General features: G+C 43.5%; 1 protein-coding gene across 1 annotated transcript in view; it reads right to left on the reverse strand.

The window, feature by feature from the left end:
* Positions 1-22,932, reverse strand: part of LOC128327404 (mucin-2-like) — a 32,865-nt gene that overhangs the window by 2,056 nt on the left and 7,877 nt on the right. The window contains exons 5-10 of the mRNA XM_053256204.1: positions 14,874-15,031; positions 9,138-9,200; positions 6,846-7,005; positions 5,829-5,990; positions 4,016-4,119; positions 1,991-2,052 (exon numbers count right to left, since the gene is read on the reverse strand). Coding sequence (XP_053112179.1) covers positions 1,991-2,052; positions 4,016-4,119; positions 5,829-5,990; positions 6,846-7,005; positions 9,138-9,200; positions 14,874-15,031 — 709 coding nt within the window. The remainder of the gene's footprint in view (positions 1-1,990; positions 2,053-4,015; positions 4,120-5,828; positions 5,991-6,845; positions 7,006-9,137; positions 9,201-14,873; positions 15,032-22,932) is intronic.

Raw genomic sequence — 22,932 nt, forward strand, 5'->3', positions numbered from 1 at the left:
GATTCAACCTGAGCGGGATCTAAAACTGAGCGGACATCAAAAAGCTTGTGAGCGTGTGCACGCCTTAGAGAGAACACTGGTCCAACCAGCTTGGACATATAGTGCATTCTTAAAGAAATAAAAATACAAAGCACAACACATGCTTCACAGTTCTCACTCAGATCTTCTGGGTTGCAAATCATTTTGAGCATGGGAAACTCAAGAAGATTAACAACTCCCATAAAGATTAATATCTGGACATAAAGCTCTGAAATTTGAGATAGTATAAAGATAAATTAAACATTTAATGCTATCAAATGATGAAAACGTTAAATGTGTGGACTTTCAAGGATATTGGTTCACTCATTCATTTTTAATAAGTTTTAAAAATGCATTATGTTTTCTAAAGTTTCTAAAATTGTTTTAAAATGTCATAACTGCTTTGTTTTATGGCAGAAAGTTACAAAACGTTCTGGAATTGAATCTTCCACTCAGTCCATCATCCAAGCCTCATTTGGAGGAAACTGACATAAGAGCATAAGAACACCCTGCTGGTTCAGGCCCAAGGTCCATCTAGTCCAGAATCCTGTTTCACACAGTGGCCCACCAGTTGCCTCTGAGAAGCCCAGAGGCAAGAGGTGAGGACATGCCCTCTTTCTTGCTGATGCTCCCCTACAACTGGTATTTACAGGCATCTTGCCTTTGAGGCTGGAGGTGGTTTGTAGCCACCAGACTAGTAGCCATTGATAGACCTGTCCTCCGTGAATTTGCCTAAGTCATTTTTAAAGCCACCCAAGCTGGTAGCCATCACCACACCCCGTGACAGAGAATTACATCCCATGGCAGAAAATCCTGTTGAATTACATCCTGTGTACATCCCGTTACATACCAACCATTGAATTACATCCCAATTGCGTCCCACAACAGAGAAGCCCTTTGCCTTCATATAAAAAGAGTCGTATCCCCATTTTTGCACCCCATTTTATCATTCCAAATTGGCTGGTCAGAAAGGTCTCAAAATTGATTTGGGGTAGTACATGATTCTAGCATTAAATGTGTAGAAGTTCAAAGAGATCATACCACTTGTTTATTTTTTTATGCCTTTTAAAAAATGTTTTAAACATTGTTTAATTCATTAAAAATCAATGGATGGACTGAATTCCTTAAACTTCCAGACATTTAATGCTACAAACATTTAGGAACATGAAGTGAAATTTCAGAGATTTCTGCCCAGCCATTCGCAATTTATTAATATATTTGTGTTTTCCTTCATTCCTGTGGGAAAATTAGGATTTATGTAGGAAATATGAGCACAATGCCCTCTAGTCACCACTAGGGTCCATGTTCATTGAGCGCTCACACACCCACCAACCCTGGCAGAGAAACTGTGAGAAAACAATACCCTCCAAGAATTTGGAAGGCTAAGTTATGTTTCCCAAACTACCAAAGGAAGTATGGGAAACGCCTATATTGGGCAGCAGTGATATAGGAAGATGCTGAAAGGCATCATCTCATACTGCACGGGAGATGGCAATGGTAAACCCCTCCTGTATTATACCAAAAACCACAGGGCTCTGTGGTCACCAGGAGTCAACACTGACTCGACGACACACTTTACCTTTAGTACCCTGCAGTGGTCGTGGGGAAAATTCTAATCATAAAGCTTTTTTTTAAAAAAGGATTTTCTGCATTCAAATTGAAAGAAATCTGATGTGGGCTATGCTCTTAGAAGGGCAAGAAAACATGCAGGGAGAATCCTCAGAACTGGTTACAAATCACCATGAAGAATCTTCTCTGGCTGGTTTTCTTTTGAAAAACCCAGCCCGATAAGGCTGAGAAATTCATTCTGGCTCTTACAGAACAAGACCAGATTTATATTTCATACACACAATATGTTCCATGACAGGCCTCCATCCACTCCCTCCCCAGCTTACCAGACCTGCATCATTTGCTGCTCCTGAGGATGAAAACCAAGAAGCTCTGCCCAACAGGAGAGCTCAGTTGTACGTACCCCTTTTGAGAAATCCACTGACTCAAGAGAAGCGTGGAAATCCTTGCTTCTGTCTTGGCTTCCTGAGAACCCAAAAATGGCAGAATGAATTATTGCCCTTAACCCAGAGGGCCTCTTTTGACCCACACAAGGCCTTACTCTGTTGAGGAATAGTCAACCATGACTGTTGAAGTCAGGCTCCATATATATGCTGATGATGTAACAGATGTACTTATAATAATTGTAATAATAATAATAATAATAATAATAATAATAATAATAATAATAATAATAATAATTTGAAAGGCTGTGGCAGAAGAAGACCAAAATAATCCCAGTGGTAATTGGCGCCCTGGGTGCAGTTCCAAAAGACCTTGAAGAGCACCTCAACACCATAGGGGCCACAAAAATCACCATCAGCCAATTACAAAAAGCAGCTTTACTGGGAACAGCCTATATTCTGCGACGATATCTATAACCATTGACAATAAAATTCTGGCATCCCAGGTCCTTGGGAAGGACTCGATGTCTGGATAAAACAAACCAGTCAATAACACCTGTCTGACTGTGTAAACAAGAAATAATAATAATAAAATAAATTTTTAAAAGTCATGCTTGCTACCACAAGACCAGTTATCCTCTCCTAGGCATTGACCAGACCTAGGCATTTTCCGATCCAGGCATTGACCAGACCTAGGCCTGCTTCGCTTCAGCAAAGTAATTATATTGTGCACCCTCACACTATAGCCCTGGGACTGGTTTACAAGGCTGTATACAGAGCCCTTAATGCAAGCCTGCACAGAAGAGGAGACTGAGAAGCAAGGGTCTGGAGTTGGAGCACTCCTTCAGGAGAAAGTGTGCAGTAAATTCACTGTGCCTAAATATCACACCCTTGGGCACATAGGGCTTCTCCCTACTTCATCTTAACAGCATCAAAGTTCTGAAACTCCCCTGAGGTTTCAGAGAAACTTTTCAACATGAGACATACTGGGCATGCGGCATGCTCACATCAAGGTGGCTTTTAGCTGCAGAGTCCCACTGGCCTCAGAGTGCTGGCCAAGGTGGGCGGTAGCCTGACAGGGCAGTTGCTGGAGTGAAGAAGGGGCTGTGCTCCACAGAAAAAAAGCCCTCTGGATTATCTTGTTCTCAGCCAGCTTACATTGGTGGCGTTGGAATTTGCAGGCTTCTGAGTTCCATGGAACCCTTCTTCAGGCAGAATGGTGAGGGAGCAAAACCTCAGCTACATAGGAAGTCAGACCATTGGTCCATCTAGCTCAGTATTAGCTACACAGCCAGCCAGCATGAAGGAGTCTTTCTCAGCCCTATCTAGGAGATGCCAGAGAGAAAACTTGGAACTTTCTGCATGCAAGTACACAGGTGCTCTTCCCAGATCGGCCCCATCCCCTAAGGGGAATATCTTACAATGCCCACACATTTAGTCTCCCATTCAAATGCAAACCAGGGTTGACCTTGCTTAGCAAAGGGGATAATTCATGCTTGCTCCCACAGGACCAGCTCTCCTTTAAACCAGTCTTGGCTTCTTGTGACTGGGAGCAGATTCATTTACAAATGGTAAGAAAAAGGAAATGAGGCAGAATCAAGAGCTGAAGCAAGCTGGGGGAGGCTGGAGGAAGAGGTTGGAGGAGAGGTTGGAGTTAGTATGGTGAGGCTGATCACCACACAAAACCTTCTGCACATTGAACTCAGCCCTAAGCATAGCTTGCCCCTGGATCCTCCCATTGTGGAGAGGGGCAGAAGTGGACACACACACACACACACACACACACAACCCGGAGTGTGGGGCAGGGCTGTAACCTGTCTGGACATCAGAAACCCTGATCCTTAATCTGACATGTGGCAGAGGGTTATAGTTCCTCTGTGAGGAGTAGATGCATTGGGGCATACTCAGAGCTTCTGTGTTCTTTATGATGACATCCCAGGGCTGAAGCCTGATACAAGAAAAAGGTTTCAGTTCTAAGCTCTGGGGAGTGGGCCCTGGCAAGGTCACCTGCTATGTCATTTACACACAGTCTAATGAGCCCTTACCATCAAAGGAGGCAGCTGCTTCATTCATGATGCTCAGATTCCCATAGGCTTTACACTCAATTTCCGCGTCCTGCGTATACCAGATCTCAGCATCATCACTCCAGCTGAAACAGCAACACAGCACAGGTCACTACCAAGACCCTGAGGCAGAGATAAAGATGCCCTCTCCAAACATGCATTGTTCCCTCCCATACTCCATGCTGCACCTCGGGAGATCAACTCTGATCCTTTAATATCTGGAGAGAAACTGGCAGTACAATCCTCCTAAATCCTATGCTCACCCAAACCCACCACCCACATCCATCTCAGAGATCCTAAGAATCCCAGATCTCCACTAACCCTGCAGGCAATGCTGCACCCCAAAAGATCCAAGGAAATAATTTTTCATCCATCCTCCTTCTCACCCATGGAACTCCTCTCCTTTTTTTAAAAAAGTAATAAATATATTTTATTATGCAAAATTAATAACACATACAACCTTTTATATCTATAAATCACCAAATATTTTTGCAAATTTATTTAATTATACACTGTAGCTGACATCCTAATGAATGAAGTATGCCTATTAGGAAGCTCTGTGCGGATGTGAGGGGGGCCAGAGTGCATCTCCCCAGTCCTCCTCTGCATGCACTACTGTCCAAGTGTGTGAAATTTCCCAACTCTGCTCACACTCCAGAAGTGCTCTGTTAGAGAGGATCAGCAGTGTATTTCCTCTCTTATAGGGTACTTCTGGACCACTGGTAAAGCTAGGAAGCTCCACCTGCTTGTGCAACGCATCCCTGCAGAGCTTCCTAATGCGCACACGTAGTTAAAGTGCCAACCATTAAATCGATAAAGGAATCGCTCACTTAGTGAGGCTATTTCCACGATCAACGGAAAGCGGGCTAGGGGAGCTTAGCCCGCTTTCCGTGGATCATGGGAACCACCAGGCTCGCGAGCAATGCCAGTGCTCCAAAGGTGGCGAGCCCGTCTAAAACATCCTCCCCTTAAATGAGGTTAGCAGAGTGAGTGCTCCATTAACCTCATTTCATTGCTTGTGTGTCACCGTGGCGTGTGGCGACACATGAGTAGACCCCCAGTCAGGAGGCTGCAAGCACAGCCCGCAGCAAGCACGGCTGCAAGCACGGCCCCCACGCATCCCCCAATCCGCGCGGCCACCGATCCCCACTGCCCCTGCTGTCTCCATGACGAAGCTGACAGTTGTGTGGGTGGCCGATCCGGCCGCCCAGGGCTCTGCCGCCGATTGTCTGCCTCATTGAGGTGCTTCACAGCGTGCGTGTAAAGCGCCTCAGTATCTCAGTGGTTACCTCAATCCACCTATGTAAAACACAATTTATACTGATACTGGAAGAATTGTTTAAACATATCAACAATGTTGATCTCTCTTATTCTGCCCTGTATCAAATAATATATGTTAATTTTAAACTGAGTAATTGATTGTGGGAACTTCCTCCTTACCTTACCCTAATATGGAGGGAACTTCCTTTCCCTCCATCCCAGTATTGAGTTGACACCTTGCTGGATACTACAGTTTAAAACTGGATTCTATTTCTTGCTTGGTTCTAAGATTGTTGTGGTACCCCAAAATTATCTGAATGGGATCAAGTGATACTGCTATATCTGCTATTGCCATAATCTTTACAATAACCTGCTTTCAAAATGTATTTATATTGGGACTCTTCTACCACCATATATACAGTAAATTGCTTGCTTTGTTTGGTTATAGCACTAGCATGATTTATTTACATTAGATAAATCTAAGACTCCATGATGTTGAGCACAAGAACCTGAAAGGATTTCCTACCCCTCTTACCGAGATCCAGGTTTCTTCTGTTTGGCCCTGAAGAGGAAGATGGCCAAGACAATGCTGACCAAGAAGATTGCGGCCAGTGCAATACCAAGGCCTACCTCACCCTTATGGAAGCGTGTCTTGCAGCGATTGCCTGTGTACCAAAACATGTCCAAATCACTGCACCTGTGGGAGAGAAATAGAGGTGGGTGAGGAGAACCCATCCCCTTCCCCAGACCACACTTGAGGCCACAAACATCTTCATGGCTGATATGCAACTGCATTTTATCAGGGAAAGAAGGCAGGGGACTAGATGCATGTGACTGAGGGAGTGTGTGCTTTCACTTGCTTGTGCACACCTTTCCCAGTTCCTCTTTCCATCTCCCTGCATTTCCACAGCTCAGAAATGTCTCCAGAGGATGGGAGACATGGCAAGATAGATCCTGATGAGGGAAGGAGAAGAAAATGGCAGGGCCAGAATTAATTTGTAGCACATATGTTTTGCATGCATAAGGTCCTAGGTTCATTCTCCAGTTAACATAGCAGGGTTGAGAACATGGACATTGAGAAGCGACAGAAGGGCAGTGTTTCAAGAAGAAAGCCTACTCCCTGATGTGCTAGTTTTCAATATGCAGGGAGAGTTTAATGAGGAAGAGCATTCAAACACGGATTTCCCACTCATTTTCTGAAGTGGTTGAATCCAATAAATTACTCTACTGACATTACTAAGTTTATGACAGAAGGAGCACTTCAAACAAAGTTCCTTTAGAAGTCGAGCAAAAGTAAGTTGTGATGATAATTCCTTTTGCTTTCCAAAAGTTGGTACTCTGAGTAGATCCCGTTAATTTGCATATCTTATTTTGATCAGGGTTTTTGCAGAGCTATGACATTTTTTATTTTATACTAGAAAGATCTGGGGATGAAAGACACTGCTCTTATAATTGGCATCAGAACTAATTGTTTTTTCAAATGTCAAGGGTGGCTTGGACTGAAGAACTTGGATCCTGGGATTCTTCTGCCATCTCTCCTATGTCCACTTACTCACACTGGGGGCCCTTTTTAGCGATGACACAAACTCCATATTTGCAGTTGATGGCCCGTGGGGAGTCCTTGGTGCAGTCAGTGATACAGCGCAGGCTACCATTCTTTGTGGTATCGGGATAGTAGTATGTTGAATTATTGGTGAGCCTATTGCAAAAATCTGTGGGAGAAAAAGAGGTGACTATCCAATGAAATGTGGGCAGCAGGTACACAATGAATAACTGTGCTCATTGTAGGAAGTCACCCATGAGTCTGCACAGTCTTACTGCACTGCACTAAAACACAATATGCTCCCAAAGATAAGAGCCATCCAGACCTCTAAGGTGAACACAGACAACCACTAACTGCATGGTCACTGGCTAAGAAGATTCTGTGTGGCAAAGGTATTGCAAAGGGAGCCAGCTCTTGATAGAATCCAGCTACATGGTAAGCCAAATGGTCCTGCCATCCAAGCGGGAACTGGCTGTTGTGAATACATCATGATGCAGCTGGAGCCTGCACACTCGCTTGGGTGTAGGAATGTGCAAACCAGTTCAAATTTGAACTGGGGTGGTTCAAAGGTTTGAATTTGAACCATACCAGCCATCAGGTTCGAGCTGCAGGTTCGAATTCGAACCAAACAGGGGGTGGTTCTATTTGAACCAGTTAGAACAGGTTCAAACTGGTTTGAACCTCCAAAAGTGGGTGGGGTGGTATCTGGCACCCATGGGTACCTACCCCAAACTCTAAAGGAATCGGACATTCGTACGATTTTTTATGAATTTTTGAAATTTATTTTTATTTTTTTCATAGGGTATAATGGGACTAGAGCCAGCCCATTATTCCCTATTGTGGAGCACCCATGGGTGCCAACAAATACCCAAACCCCGAAGCATTTGGACACCCCTATGATTTTTTATGAATATTTTAAATATTTTAAATTATTTTTCTCATAGGGTATAATGGGACCCAAACCAGCCCATATCCCCTATTGTGGAGAACCTAGGGGCACAAAAGTGGGGTGATTGGTAGGCACCCAGGGGTGCCTACCACCCACAAAACACCAAGGCAATCGGACACTCCTCTGATTATTGGTGAATTTTAAAATATTTTTGAATTCCTCATAGGGAATAATTAGGATTGCAGCAAATGTATAGCTTCACATTGGGGGGGAAAGGGGTGTCCTAGAGCAGAGTGTGGTGGGTGGTAGTTCCCAAGGTGGGCAAGGAAGCTATCAAAATTATTTGAAAGGAATTGGGCAAAAGGTTGGTTTTTAAGTGATTTTTGAAGTTTACGCATCTTTAAGGTTTTTCTCCATAAAGAAGCATGGAGGTGTCAGCAAATGTCTAACTTCACATCGGAGGCGAAGGGGTGGCCTAGAGCAGAGTGTGGTGGGTGGAAGTGCCCAAGGCGGGCAAGGAAGCGATCAGAATTATTTGAAAGGAATTGGGCAAAGGGCTGATTTTTATGTGATTTTTGATGTTTATGTATCTACACTAAGAACACTTCAGAAACAACAAAACCCAGTACCCCATGGGTTAGCAGCCCATGGGGGTGGTTAGCACCCTCGCTCTGGGCCACCCCAGCACCCCCCAAGTGCAATTATGGGGCTGCTGAAACCCCCATTCTTTGCTATGGAGAGAAACCTTAAAGCCACTTGTGGGGTGCTGGGGTGGCCCAGAGTGAGTGGTGGTGTAGTGAACAGAGGGTGCCAACCAACCCCATGGGTTGCTAACCCATGGGGTACTGGGTTTTGTTGTTTCTGAAGTGTTCTGAGTGTAGATTCTTTGGTAGCATATTAGATTTTCAATGACAAGCCATGAATCCACTCTCATCTGCTAACCTTAAAGACACATATATTTCAAAAATCACTTAAACTTCACTTTATGAATCAAAAATTCATAAAAAATCATAGAAATGTCCAATTGCTTTGGGGTTTGGGTGGTAGGTACCCATGGGTGCCAGCTACCACCCCAACCACTTTTTGAGGTTCTAACAAGTTCAAACCAGTTTGAAACTGGTTTGAATTCAAACCGAACCAGAGGGTGGTTCGAGCAAAACCAAAAACCGAACCACCCCCTCCTGGTTCAAACCCGGTTTGAATTCGAACCGAACCAGGCAAACCGGTTTTATGCACTTCCCTACTTGGGTGTAGAGCCAGCCACCACATGGGAAGTTTTCAGAGGGCAACCAGTTTGGAGGTGGCTGTTTTTGTTACCAGTGGTGATGGCCAGGTAAGGTGGATTTAGCAGTGGGGGTTTTGGGGGGAGGAGGGGGGTTTCCTTCTCTCTCCCATCCCCATTCTGGGCTCACCTGTTGCTGAAAATTGTGTGGTTACATTGAGAATAGGGTCAGCTGGAGCAGAGAAGCAGAATGCTGGAAAGAGGAAAAAAGGTTGCATTGTATTATATTAGTGACTGACCAGTGTTAATCAAATTTCCATATTCAAATATTCTTCTGCACCCCTCAAAATTCTGGTGTCATGAAGACCCTGCTGGTTCTGAAAAGGGTGTTCATCCTTTTCCTTTTTTTAAAAAAAATGACTGTACATTCATGATAATCTACTATTTAAACAGGATAAATTCACATTAGAACACACAGAAAGGAATACATGGTTAAATGTCTTGAACTTTTCATTCTATAATAGCACAAACATTGCTGCTTCTGTCTAAATGTATTGTGAATTGTATATCCTTGTATAATTATATAATATCCTTGTATAACATCCTTGTATAATTGTATAATATGTCAGCTTCAGCAATGTTACAGATTCTATAAAACAATACAAAAAGGTTGAATTGATTTTTCCAGTAATGTACTATATGCATTTTGTCTACTATTAAAATGTTTATCAGTATTTCCCTGTCATTTTTTTCAATTACTCTATTCAAATAATTGAGAAAAATGAATAAAGGATCTTCAGCGATTTTGTATTCTGTACTCTGCTCTATATAATAAAACAATTTCCCATAATTTCTCGATTTTTTCCGCTATTCCACTATTCATTGGGTCTTTGTGAGAATTTCTGCCACAATAATAAAAATAACATAATAATCACAATCATTGTTAGCTTACACAGTGTCATACACCTTTGGTAATCCATTTTCAACATATTCACTAATTCTAATTCTATTATATGCCACACATTCTTCCAAGTCCACAACTATACATACTGTATATGTTGTGATACTGAAACTGCTATTTTCACATTTCCCCCCCTGAATGTTCCAAGAACAGTTGATATATCAGCCTTGCTAACCCTTAGGAACATAGGAAGCTGAGTGAGACCACTAGCTCAGTATTGTCTTCACAAACTGGCAGTGGCTTCTCCAAGGTTGTAGGCAGGAATCTCTCTCAGCCCTATCTTGGAGATGCCAGGGAGGGAACTTGGAACCTTCTGCTCTTCCCAGAGAGGCTCTATCCCCTGCGGGGAAGATATTACAGTGCTTACTATTGTCTAGATGTAATCAACCATATAGGGCATAGAGAATGAATCGCACTGAGAGAAGTCCATACTAGAAACAAATTGATGTAAACCAGCCATACAAATCCTGCCAGCTCCCAGTTCCTGCAGGGACTTCTGGCAACTGAACTTCTTTGTTTCCCTTTTTCAGCCAGGATAGATGGACTAGATGAAAAGAGCTGCCCTTTCCAAGATCAGAGTCAGATAAATGGTCACAGCTCTCAAAGCTGCTCATTTTCTAATATGCTTAGAAATATGCATATGACCTAATATGCTTAGGTCAGAGAAAGCTGCAGATCATAGATCTCCAGTGGAAAGATCATCAGCTCCAACTGTCACTATTTACTAGAGACAGTTCCTCTTTTCTCAAATCACTGCCCCTCTTTTGCCCCATTTTTGCCTCTGGGGAATTCCTTGTTCAGTTCCCGCCCCCCCCTATGAATTGCTAGTGTTGTCATTTTTCAGGATTCTGCTCCCTTTCAGAATCTCTAGAAATTAAACATCCAATTGGATGGCTGGACGCAAAGTGTCTTTCTCTAGTGCACATCAATGGGTGCTCAACACTAAGACATTATGTAGTGGACAGCATGTAGCGGGTACAATCCAGTCTTCATCAATAGCTAACAGTGGAGAGGGGGGCAGTAATCCTTTGTAAGAGAATTGCTAGTTATCATTGTATCCCAATTTTTATCTGCAAAATAAAGGGTATGGGCTTGGCCTACCTCCTTTGGTAATCTGGATTAATGAGATCTGCATGCACTTTAATACCTGCCTCCCATTTATGGCTCCAGAACAACACACCATGCCTGCTAGCAAGGTTGGCTCCCCCATGAGACAAAATGAGACCGTCCTCTCAGATGTTGCCTCTGGAGAGCTTTTGGGGGGCAGCAATCTCTTCTGCTTCTGTCCCCTCACAGAATCCCACCAGCCTTCACACACACACACACACACACACACACACCCCTCTGTGCCCCCAGCTGCTCAGTCTCCCCCACCTCCCATGCTCAGGTGCCAGCCTCAGTAGTTGGAATGCACAACCACTGCTCGAGTTTGCACAGTGTGCCTCTGCAGTGGTGTCTTCTCCTCTTCTGCTCTCCATTGCTGCTGCACTACTAGGCCAGTAGCAGCAAGAGCTCTTTCCCTCTCTCCCCCACTCTCTCCTTCCCTCCCTCTTCTCTACTTTTGACCCTCCCTTCCAGCACCAAAGTTGTCCAGAGACAAAGCAGGGATGGAGCTATAATAGCTCTGCTGGAGGGGAGAGAGAGAGAGAGAGAGAGAGAGAACTGCTGTTGCTTAGTAGCCAAACAGCAATGAAGAGGCCACACAGCTGTGACTGCCAAGGGCACTCTATGCTGCCTCCCCAAAGCAGCAGAGATGGCGCACTCTATCTGCCATGACTGGTGGTGAGGAGGAAGAGGGCCGTGCCTGGGCAGGGGATATGGGGCAGAGCCAAAGAGGGGGTGGGGCAGCATTAGTATTGGCTCCTGCCCAGGGACTTTTTGCTATTCACATGCATGGACCTATTTTCATTGGTGAAGGTGTCAGGCACAGATAAGAAAAACCTAGAATGGCGCTTTGCATTACATGAGGCCTACTGCAACCTAAAGAATAATGCTTCCATGAAAAGATACTTTTTAGCCTACTTTCCTTAAGGAAAGTATGCTTTTGAGATCACCCATTTCTCTCAGTCTCTCAGTCCCCCTATAAACTTATCAATGCCAGGACTGATTTGACCAAATTTGGTACAGTTGTACCAAATACACATAGGAACACCTCAGTGGTGCAGTTTGTAATGAGGTCATCCACCTCAATCAGGGGCATAGAGAGTTTGGCCACAGCCAGGGAATGAAGCCCCTGCTTCTCGAGGAGGCAGGGAAAGGAGCTCCCACTCAGCAATTCCATGAACCACTGACTAGGGAAGGGAAGCTCTGCCAGGGCTGATGGGCCCATCCTTGGCCTTGGCTGCATCCCCTTGCATCTGTCATCAAATGCAGGGGGCAAGGCCACTGCAAGCACTTAGTTCTCTGGTTGGGTGCAGGAGAGGGCAAGGGGGAGCCCTGGCTGAGGGCAAGGGGGTGCCTTGGCAACCCCCCACCAACCATGGAGGCTTGGGGATGATAATCTCCCGTTGCTTCATGGTCCCTATGCCCCTGGCCTCAATTCATTTGGAGACGTGACTGAGGTGCAAGTGGGCTGACTTGTGAACCGCTTAACTGATTTGGACCAACTCTGGTACAGTTGTAGTGACACATAGGGACACCTCAGCGGCATAGTTTGTGATGATGCCATCCAATTCAAGATAGTAAACATGAAAGTTTGAGGTGCAAGTGGGCTAACTTGTGAAGATGGTAATTATCAATCAAGGTTACAATGAAAGGCAAGTAGACAGACAGATTTGTTCTTACTAGAACTTCCAGTTTTTAATGAAAGGTGCTTTCCAGATTACATCCTAAAATGGTATCACGGCGGATCTCGGAAGTGTGCTTACACACTTCCTGTGTTGTGACACCTCAGTCCCTATGCTAACAGCAGGGTGCCATTCACATTTCCGATGCCTTGCTTCGAATTTAATTGCTGCGATATACTGCTATGACGTCGTGTATCTGGCATTCAAAAGCTGCCTTTCCCCCCGGTTGTTAGTTTTTGTGAGACTGCAAGCCCTGCTGTTTACGTTTTGAAAGCAATTTGCCTGAACGGAAGCATTTTGCTGCTGTTGAGCGGCTGCTCTGGAAAGTGCCAAGGAGACCAAGGCCCAACTGAAACAACTGTTAACTCAACTGCAATTGTGCCACTGCAAAGGGGAATGAAATGAGTAGGGACAGGATTCCTGTGGTATCTAACTCCAAAGTAATCCAAGGAAAACAACTAATGGAGGACAGATTAACCTTAGACCAGGGGCACAGCAAGGCTGAAGTGGGCCCTGGGACAAGAAGTGAAGCTGGGCTCCCACTTTCTTCTTCTCCTTCTCCCCTCTCCTTGCCCGTGTCTTTGCTGCAGAAGAACTATATGAAAAACAAAAATATTCTCTGCATGCCCTTCCTTGGGCTCTTATGCAAATAATAGAATACACTCCCCACACTCCAGTCAGGAGCCAGCAGCTTGCCAATGTGCCAGGGGGGCCAGTGGAGAGAGCCAAGCACAGACTGTTTCCCAGTCACAGGGTAGATTTGGTTAGACTGTGTTGAGGGTTGCCAGTTCTGACCCATGTTACCTTTCCCCTCTTTTTTTTTTTAAAGAGATCTTTCCACCCACTATTTTTCATAATATCAGACCATTAAAATCTGCTAGGAGTGAAATCATTTTAAGGTGACACCACAGGCTATGGATGCTCTCCTTTTGAAAAATATACAAGCAGTTCTGGTAAGAACAAGCTGGGCTGCCTATGTCCCTTGTGGCTGCCATCTGGCATCAGGGTGCGTAACATCATCACAAGCCATGCAGTTCATATGTCCCCATCTAACTTAAGATCTGTATCAAATCTGGTACAAATTGGTACAAGCATTCCAAAGTTGTTGGGGGCGACACACACATGGACAGCAAAGCAATATCATATGGGTACTTTCCATGAGGAAAGTAGGCTAAAAAACTCATAATCTTTATTTTAGCATCATTCATGTTATGCTGTAATAGACAATAGAACTAAAATTAGGAAATGTTACCTAAGGCTTGGAGGGCATGTATCACCATCACCATTGCTAGATGGAGAAGGTCATCTCCCTCCAGTCTTATCATGCAGAGGCGTAACTAGGGAAAACGGCGCCCGGGGCAAGCACTGAAATGGCGCCCCCCACCGTGCCCCCCCGCCGCCCCCCCAACATACTACATTATACTTAGGTTTTTCCTCACAAGCGCCCGCCGCCGCCAAGCCAGGCCACTGACTGGCTGCCAGGCACCAGCAAAGCAATGGGGGGGGTGCCAGCGGTGCGGAAGGGACCGCTTGTGGGGAAGGGGGCACCGATGCGCTCCCTTGACTGCTGCAGCGCTGCTGCACTGAGCAGGAAACATTTGTATTAACAAAAAATTTAAAATTTTTAAAAAAAAATTTAGTCATGGCGGTGCCCCCCACGTGACCAGAAAAGATGGCACCCGGGGCACGTGCCCCCCTGCCCCCCCTATAGTTACGCCTCTGTTATCATATCTCTCCTAGGTGGTTAAATTCTAGCTTATGTAAGGACTACTACCAGGTTCTTTACACCCACTGTCTTCCTTTTAAAGAGATCCAGTGTGCCGCAATTAGTGCCAAAGGCAGCTCCAAATCATTGCAGACTTGTGTTTTATCACCATGCCCAGTAACATCTTTTTCTCCTCCCACATTTCCCCCCCTTAACATCTGGCTTGAAGCAGAGTTCTGAGGTTCTCAAAAGCTTGCTCACTCTTTTTTAATTTATTTCTTTTTTGACATTTTAGTTGATCCTAATGAAGGTTTTATCTGATTGGTCCAGTAAAAATATCCAAAGCAAACCTGTAATTTTAAATAAGGTGGCATTGACCACGGAACTTCTCATCACTCAGGGTCATGCTGAGCATATAACAACATGAAAATGTCTCATTCAAATGGAACATGGTTCCCCATTCCCAGAACTTACTTTTGCTCTCTGTACAGTTCTGATCAGTGGTGTTTAAGCTAACCAGTTGTTCTTTCACTGCCTCTTTCAGGTTGTGAACAGTTGCATTGATGGCACTCACATTATTGTTTATCTTGGCTTCAATGATGACTTCATGGTCCACAATGATGCTACCCTTCCTAATACAGCAATGAAAGGAGCACACAACAACATCTCAGTGGCTTAGCCACCATTTGGTTTGGCAAAAAGAACGTGGAGAGGGTATTGGCAGGAAGAATTGAAAAAATTGTTGAGAATCTTGGGAACGTGTTGATTTCTGCAGATGTGCAAGGTGATATAATTCGATTATATATATTGAAGGATTTGTTTCTGTGAAATAAAGTAATACCTCCTGATGGCCTACAGATCCTATGGCATACAGATCCTGTGGTATACAGTGGCATACACAATCCTGCCACTGGAATTAGCTCAATGTGTTATTTTCCCACTGGAATAAACTCAGAGGATTTTGTTGTGCTGTGTTTTTTGAAGAAATTCTGAATTTCATACTTCCCGATTACTTACAGACACCAAATTTTCCATAAACAATCCTGCCATTTAAATCAGCTGGATGCACTACTTTTTATGCTGGAATATGCATGGTGAAATCTTAAATTTTTTTGTAGTTTTCAAAGAGGTTCTGAATATCATACTTCCCAATTACCTACAGATACCAAATTTTGTATGAACACTGCTACTTTCTAAAGCACCTCCCATCCATATCTTGGAGATGCCAAGGAGGGAACTTGGGAACTTCTGCATGCAAGCATGCAGATGCTCTTCCTAGAGCAGCCCTATCCTCTAAGGGAAATATCTTACAGTACTCACACTTGTAGTCTCCCATTCAAATGCTTGCTATCACAAGACCAGCTCTCCTCTCCTTTCTGGGATTCAAATTTACTATGATTCATATTTACCATGTATGGTCATTATACAATAATATGAATAATGTTTGAAGTTGAAATTCTACAAATTTCAAACTGTTCTTTTACTTTCCTTTTGCAAGCACACTAATAAAAAAATTCTATCAAATATATTTAATTTTCTGAACTTTCCTAGAGGTGTAATCTACACAAAATGACTTTGCTGGGCATCAGCTACTAATATAACATAAAGGAAGACTCAGTTGTGCTTCCATTGGAGATCTTTTTCAGCTGTGTCAATAGCCCCATTCACACATTATGTTCAGCATTTGTACAGATAGTGTACAATGTACCTGTGTACAGTGTGCACAGGTACAGATCTGTACACAGGTTCAGTGATTCACATTTTATGTTGAATACGGGTACAGCAGTACACTTCCTATCTGTACCATGCATTTGAATTGCCTGTATTCAGGTTCACTTTTAAAATGAACCCAGATACAGAATGACTGTATCTGGGTTCATACACAGACATACACAAACACAGATATCTGTACATTAGAACAACATAACATCTGAATGGGGCTAATATGAAGATAAAATATTGAAATATGAAAACCCTTCTTGGCCTGCCTCAAAGCTCTTGTGTTTTGTTTTATAAAAAAATAAAATTTGGGGTCTTTTTTTCTGAGCAATCAACATGACAACTTAAAAAAAACAAACACCAGACAGTAAATGAGTGAAGCACATCCCTCCATCTCAGTTCTCCCTTCCCCCACTCAAGAAATAAAACATTCCTTTTGAGATAGGGAAGAGGGTATCTGGCTGCAGGGAGGGCTTGCTACTCCTTGACTAATATCTAGTGCAGTTCTACGCTTGGAGTTGGACCTAATTTCAATCAAGGCCTGGACATGGCCATAAGTATTCAGTTTTTGATTAAAATTTACATTATTCCCAGTTCTCCTGGCTCCATTAACTCTGGTTGATTCTTTTGAAACTACTTGGAGAGTATCTTTGAGTGAAAAACTCCAGTTATATGGGTGTCTCCTTGCACTTTAATACCTCTTGGCAAAGCCAAATTTGGCAAAGCCAAATTAACCATTAAACAATTCATCTTGGACACTGTGTTACAAAAACATCTGGGTCTTGTCCCCATTTAGCCTACCCTTGGGGATTTTAGGTGCTGTTTTACTCCAGCCATGTACCTCTTTAACCTCTGAAAAATCGGATAAAATTTCTGAAAAATGTACATTGGCATGGTTTCATGTTCTACCATATTGTTTTACCATTCTTGAGGGAAGATTTAGGAATATCCCATATTGCATGGGGGAAATGTGGAATGTGACGTGGGGGAAGTGGATACTGTGGCTCATGTTCTCTTGTACTGCTTGTTTTATCGAGATATCCATTCTACCTTTATCACTTGGGTTTTAGTAAAAATGCCAGGTAGGTCAGATGAGTTGTATCTTTCTCTTTTTCTTTCTGAGCAGTCTACTTTTATTTCCAATAGTTTTGCTAAGTTGTGTTCTGCTGCTTTTACCTGTTGTCTCAAATTAAATAAGTAATTAAGTGATATAACTTGTTTGATTTAGCATTGTGGCTTAATGGGGTTTAACTCCATTATTGTTTATGTATGGTTCTGATTGTAAGATGTCATTGTGTTTCTGTATTATACCTCTTCTCTCTCTCTCTCCTTGCTGGCCTAAAGCTGTAATAAACTATCCATTCATTCACTCACCACTTAACTTGAAGTAATACTTCTGTGAGCATGATTTCCTAATGGAAAGAGGGCCAGTAAGGCCTCTCCTATGTCTGGTGATAATCCCTTCTCCCTCCGACTACCTTCTTCCTCCCCCTTTACAAAGCTAAGAGTTCTTTTGCTTGAAGAAGTGGTGAAGAGACAGGGAGCAAAAGCTAGCTAATTGCAGGGGCAGAAAGTGTGTGAACCTCATTTTGAGTCAGATCCAAATTTAAAGGATTTTGGGACTAACTCAAAACAGTGTGAGGATTTCCAATGTGGAAGAGTTCAAATTCCAAACCCCAATTCTGAATTCACTGGGGTCACTAATAAAGGGGTATGAATGTTATACTCATGCAACTAGACCTCATCATGCTTGATTTTTCATAACACTAGAACTCAGGGGCCATCCAAATGTATCTGATGAGCACTGGATTCAAGACAGACCAAAAATCTACTTATCCACATTATGAGGCTCTCCACATGATCAGTGTAGAGAGCCTTACTGGGTTCTATGGGGAATGCTCACTCCGCCAAATTCATTTAAGGGGGGAAATTTAAGCGGGCTAACCACCGAGAGCCATGAGGCTCCCAATGGTTCCCATGACCGCAGGAAAGTGGGCTGGGCTCCCTTAGCCCGCTTTCCTGCTGATATGAGAATAGCCTCAATGTATAATCTTGCAGAATGTAATGCCAGAATATGTGGAGACCACCACCATCTTACATGGCTTCTTAGATAAACTTCTTTAAGTTTAGGCAAATCCATGGAGAAGGTTTATCAGCTGCTAGCAGCCATAATGTCTTAATGGAACCACCATATTCAGAGGGAGTATACCACTGAATTCTAGAAGCTGGGACCATACAAAGGAGGTGAGCTGTTCTCATCATGTCCCAATTGTAAGCTTCTCTGAGAAGTCTGGTTGGCTAGTGTGGGAAATGGGATGCTGGACTAGATCAACCTTTGGCCTAACCCAGCAGAGCTTTTCCTGCGTCTTTATATGTATTCTGTACTGTACTCATCAATTTTCATTGAAATGGAACATTCCTCTGCACTGTACAAACAAAAGGACCTCTAAGGAAGGCAGTGGTGCCTGGGAGTGACATAGAACATGGGAGAACCAGGAGTCCAGCTGAGTCAGATAGGTCAGTATTATCTACTTTGAGTGGCAGTGGCTCTCTGGAGATTTTAGACAGGGACAGTGGCGGAGCTGGCCAAACGGTGGCCTGTATCCAGCCCCACTGGCAGCCCCACCAGTGACACCCCATGCCCTTGCTTTCCCAGCCACGCCCACATGTATGTGACATGCATGTGACATAGATTGTGAGCCCTTTGGGGGAATTGCGCACAGGAGGGGCACGGGCCAGGCTCCATAGAGCCTGTGTGAGCTCTCTTGACCTGATTTCCAGCCAGTGCTTGCTGGCTGGCAGTGTTTATTTCCCTTCCTCTCTCTTCAGCAAGGGAGAGGAAAGGAAATAAATTTACAACATTGTGTGTGTGTGTGTGTGTGTGTGTGCGCGCACACACACACACCCTCTTAGATCATCAGCCTCTATTAAACAGGTTTGGACTAAGTTGGAGGAGTACATTCTCGCTTTGGCAGTTAAATTTCCAAAAGCTTTATTATTCTTGGGGGGTGATTTAAATGCCAGAATTGGGCTCAGTGATGATGTGCTAGAACCCGTGAAAGGGCTTTCTCAGTTGCCGCCCCACTTCTCTGGAATTCCCTTCCTCTGCAGATTTGTTTAGCTTCTTCTTTGTCAATTTTAAAATCTTTATTGAAGACTTTTCTTTTTCGCCAGGCTTTTACCCTGTAGTTTATCTATCCCCCCACCCTGTTAGTTACCTTAGTTTTATTTGGAATGTAATTTTAATGCTGTCTTGTTTTGCATGTTTTTGTACACTGCCCAGAGTCTTTGGAGTGGGCGGTATATCAAATGTTTCAAATAAATAAATAAACGTGTTAATATCTAAATATCCTTACTTGTCTCATCTGGATTTGGATGGAGTTCTTGACTGCCATCATTCTAAAGATCACTGTATTAATTATGCAGATATTCGTTTATTTCAATTGTCCAGAAATTTAAACCTGCATATATTAAATGGGTCAGTTCCGAATGATAGGTTAGGAGAGTTTACTTACTTAAGCTCTAGAGGTTGCAGTGTAATAGATTATTGTTTGATCTCTACAACTGCTAGCATTTTAGTTCAATCCCTTTTTTATCAGCTCCTCAACGACAGTGACCATCAGCCTTTAAGAGCACAGTTGTTGATTCCTGGGAGTGATTTGAGGATATACAAACATTTCTGTCCTGGTCATATTGCTGGCGAAAATAGAATGGTTAAATTTAAATGGTCGTTGGATTTGAACAATTTTATGCTGGCTTATTTGAATTCTCCTAAGTGCTAAACATTGTGTCACTGAAAATGAAAATCCTCATGAAGTAATATTTGGTTTTGAGGATTTGTCATATTTGATTAAGGATTTATTGGTTGAGGGATCTTAAATCTATAATCCACTTAATAGGAAGACTAAGAGTGTAAACAATTAGTTTGACTCTGAATATTTTCATCTTAAGAGGCAGTTAAGAGAAATGTATCTTACATATTGTTCATTGAATCTTTCCGGTATTCCATCCAGATATTTTGAACTTAAAAGGGAGTATAAGAACTCAGTAAAACATTAAAAAGTCAAAAAACTAGGGAAACTTGGTCCCGACTACTTGATGCTTCTTTGAACAATAACTCTAAAATGTTGTGGAGTATTATATCTAGTAATTTTGGTTCAAGCACGACATTTGTACACTGTAATATCCCAATACATGTTTGGGAGAGTTTATTTAAACTTCTATTTTCTGAGTCCTCTCTGGATGCTGATGATGTCATCAGCATCCAGAGATTCTTATGTCATAAATTCCCCCCTTTGGGGTCCCATAGTTGAGAGTGATATTTGTTCCCTTGTCCAGCAATTTAAATTGGGAAAAGCCCCTGGGCATGATTATATTTTTATGGGTTTTATTAAACAAAATCTGAGCTGGTGAGCACCTTTACTTGCTGCATTATTTACGGCTATTAACAGCCGTAAAAAATTATTCCTGAGTCATTCTCAGGAAAAATGCCCTCGGGTTGGAATAGAGCTATAATCATCCCAATTTATAAAAAAGGGTTTCCTACTAACCCTGTGAATTATAGACCTATTATTTTATTGTCTAATATATGGAAATTGTATGCTAGGTTCTTAAATAATAAGTTAACATCATTCTTGGAAACTGGATCGAAAATTACAGAAGTACAAGCTGCTTTTAAGAAGGGCTGCTCTATGGACCATTGTTTGGTCCTGTCTCATACTGCAGAAAAATATTCCGGCTGTACAGGTGGAAAACTATTTGCTGCATTTATGCACCTGAGGCCAGCTTTTGCTTCTGTTCCTAGATTTCATCTTTGGCAAAAACTTGATGAGCTATCCTCTATAATAAATGGGTAGTGTCCGTCCGTGGACACCCAGGCGTGTGTTCGTGCCTCCCTTGACCATTCTGGGCATGCACAGAGCGCATGCCCAGAACGCGCCGAGGGAGACATGACCACCAGCACCAGGCGGCCATGTTGGACGGCCAGAAGCGGCCGCCACAAAGAAGCCGGGGAAGCCCCACAAAGCCAGGGAAGAGGCGGCGGGGAAAACTGGCTGAGGCGGCGGCGGAGCGGCTGCCTCGGCCAGAGGACGTGACGCGGCCAAGGCGGCGGCGGAGCCATGGCCGAGGCCTGGCTGTGCCGCCGAAGCCAGGTGGGGGGAAGAGGCGGTGGGGGAAACTGGCTGAGGTGGTGGCGGAACCGCTGCCGAGGCCTGGCGGTGCCGCCGAAGCCGGGCAGGGGGGAACTTTGGGGCCCTTGCCCGGCCAGGGAGACTGGCCGCGGCATGGAGGCGGGTGACAGCGGCAGGAGGAGGAATGGTGGCGGGGGCCCGGAGCTCACAACTGCACTAGCGCCCGTTATTTAACGGGCCAAAAATCACTAGTTGCCTTATTAGCATATAGCTTTTCTTATAAAAGCTTTGTACAAAATTAGTAAACTGCCAATAAGATGTGGTAGTGAGGGCTTTCTTACAAATGATATTTCTATGGACAGGGGAGTATGGCAAGGTTGTATATTGGCCCCAACATTATTTGATTTATCTTAATGATTTGGAGTCATCTTTGAATTGTGTTGAGGGCCATTTCCCTTCTTTTGGTCAAAGGGAAGTATGCTTGTTACTTTATACTGATGATGCAGTTCTACTGTCTCGTTCAAGATTGGGCCTTAAATGTCTTTTAAAAGCTTTTGTCGCATTTTCCTAGCATAATTCTCTTGTAATCGACTGGGATAAATCTAAGATCTTGGTTTTTGAGAGGAAATTTAAATGCCAGAAATGGTGGGTTTGCGGTCACCTGACTGAGCAGGTCAGATGTTTTAGGTATCTTGGTTTGCTGTTTCATCATTCCTTATCTTGGTCAATCCATCGTCGCTCTGCTGTACAGAAGACAGATGCCATTTCCTTTGTACTTCTGCATTTTATCCATTCTAATGGCAGATGCTATATTCCAGCAGCAATTAAAACATTTGATGCTAAGTTGTCCTCACAAATTGTATATGGTGACTCTGTATGGATAAATGCAGCATCTTACGGGCTTTGTAATATTCAGGCCCATTTTTTAAGAGCTTTGTTAACATTACCCAGTTGTGTATCAAATGCTGTGGTCCTATTAGAGACGGGGCAATGTCCATTGGAAACCAAAGCATGGTTGGCAGCAATTAAACTTTGGTTTAGCATTTATGTGTTTTGAAACACTTTGGGGTTACTTTGCCATCTTGTTGAGGATTATTTTATTAGCTCTTGGTTTAAAGTTGTTTCCCAGAAAATGAGTCAAAGTGGTCTGTCTCCTGACCATTTGTTTTGATGGGACACACTTCAGCCTTCTCTTTAATTAAACAAGACTTTGGGATATAACTTCTCATGAGTTGGTTGGTAAAATTCATTTGTCCTGCTCTTTAGTCCATTTGGGTATTAACAACCAGAATAATTGGAGTATGGCTTCATACTTAATTAATAAAGGCACCAGGGGTGCCTTTGCACAGCTTCGGCTAGTGCGCCAGCTGCGTCCCTTTCTCGAGAAGGCAAATCTGGCCACAGTTACGCATGCCTTAGTCACGTCAAGGCTGGATTACTGTAACACACTCTACGTGGGGCTGCCCTTGAAGAACATCCGGAAACTGCAGCTAGTGCAAAATGCAGCAGCTAGGGTTTTATCCGGAGCTGCCCGGTGGGAGCACATCACACCCATTTTGAATGAGCTGCACTGGCTACCAGTTTGTTTCCAGGTCCAATTCAAGGTGCTGGTTTTGACCTTTAAAGCCCTTAACGGTTTGGGCCCAGGATGCCTGAGGGACCGTCTGCTCCCAAGTGTTGTT

The sequence above is a fragment of the Hemicordylus capensis genome, chromosome 5, assembly GCF_027244095.1.
Source record: "Hemicordylus capensis ecotype Gifberg chromosome 5, rHemCap1.1.pri, whole genome shotgun sequence".
Classification (NCBI taxonomy): domain Eukaryota; kingdom Metazoa; phylum Chordata; class Lepidosauria; order Squamata; family Cordylidae; genus Hemicordylus; species Hemicordylus capensis.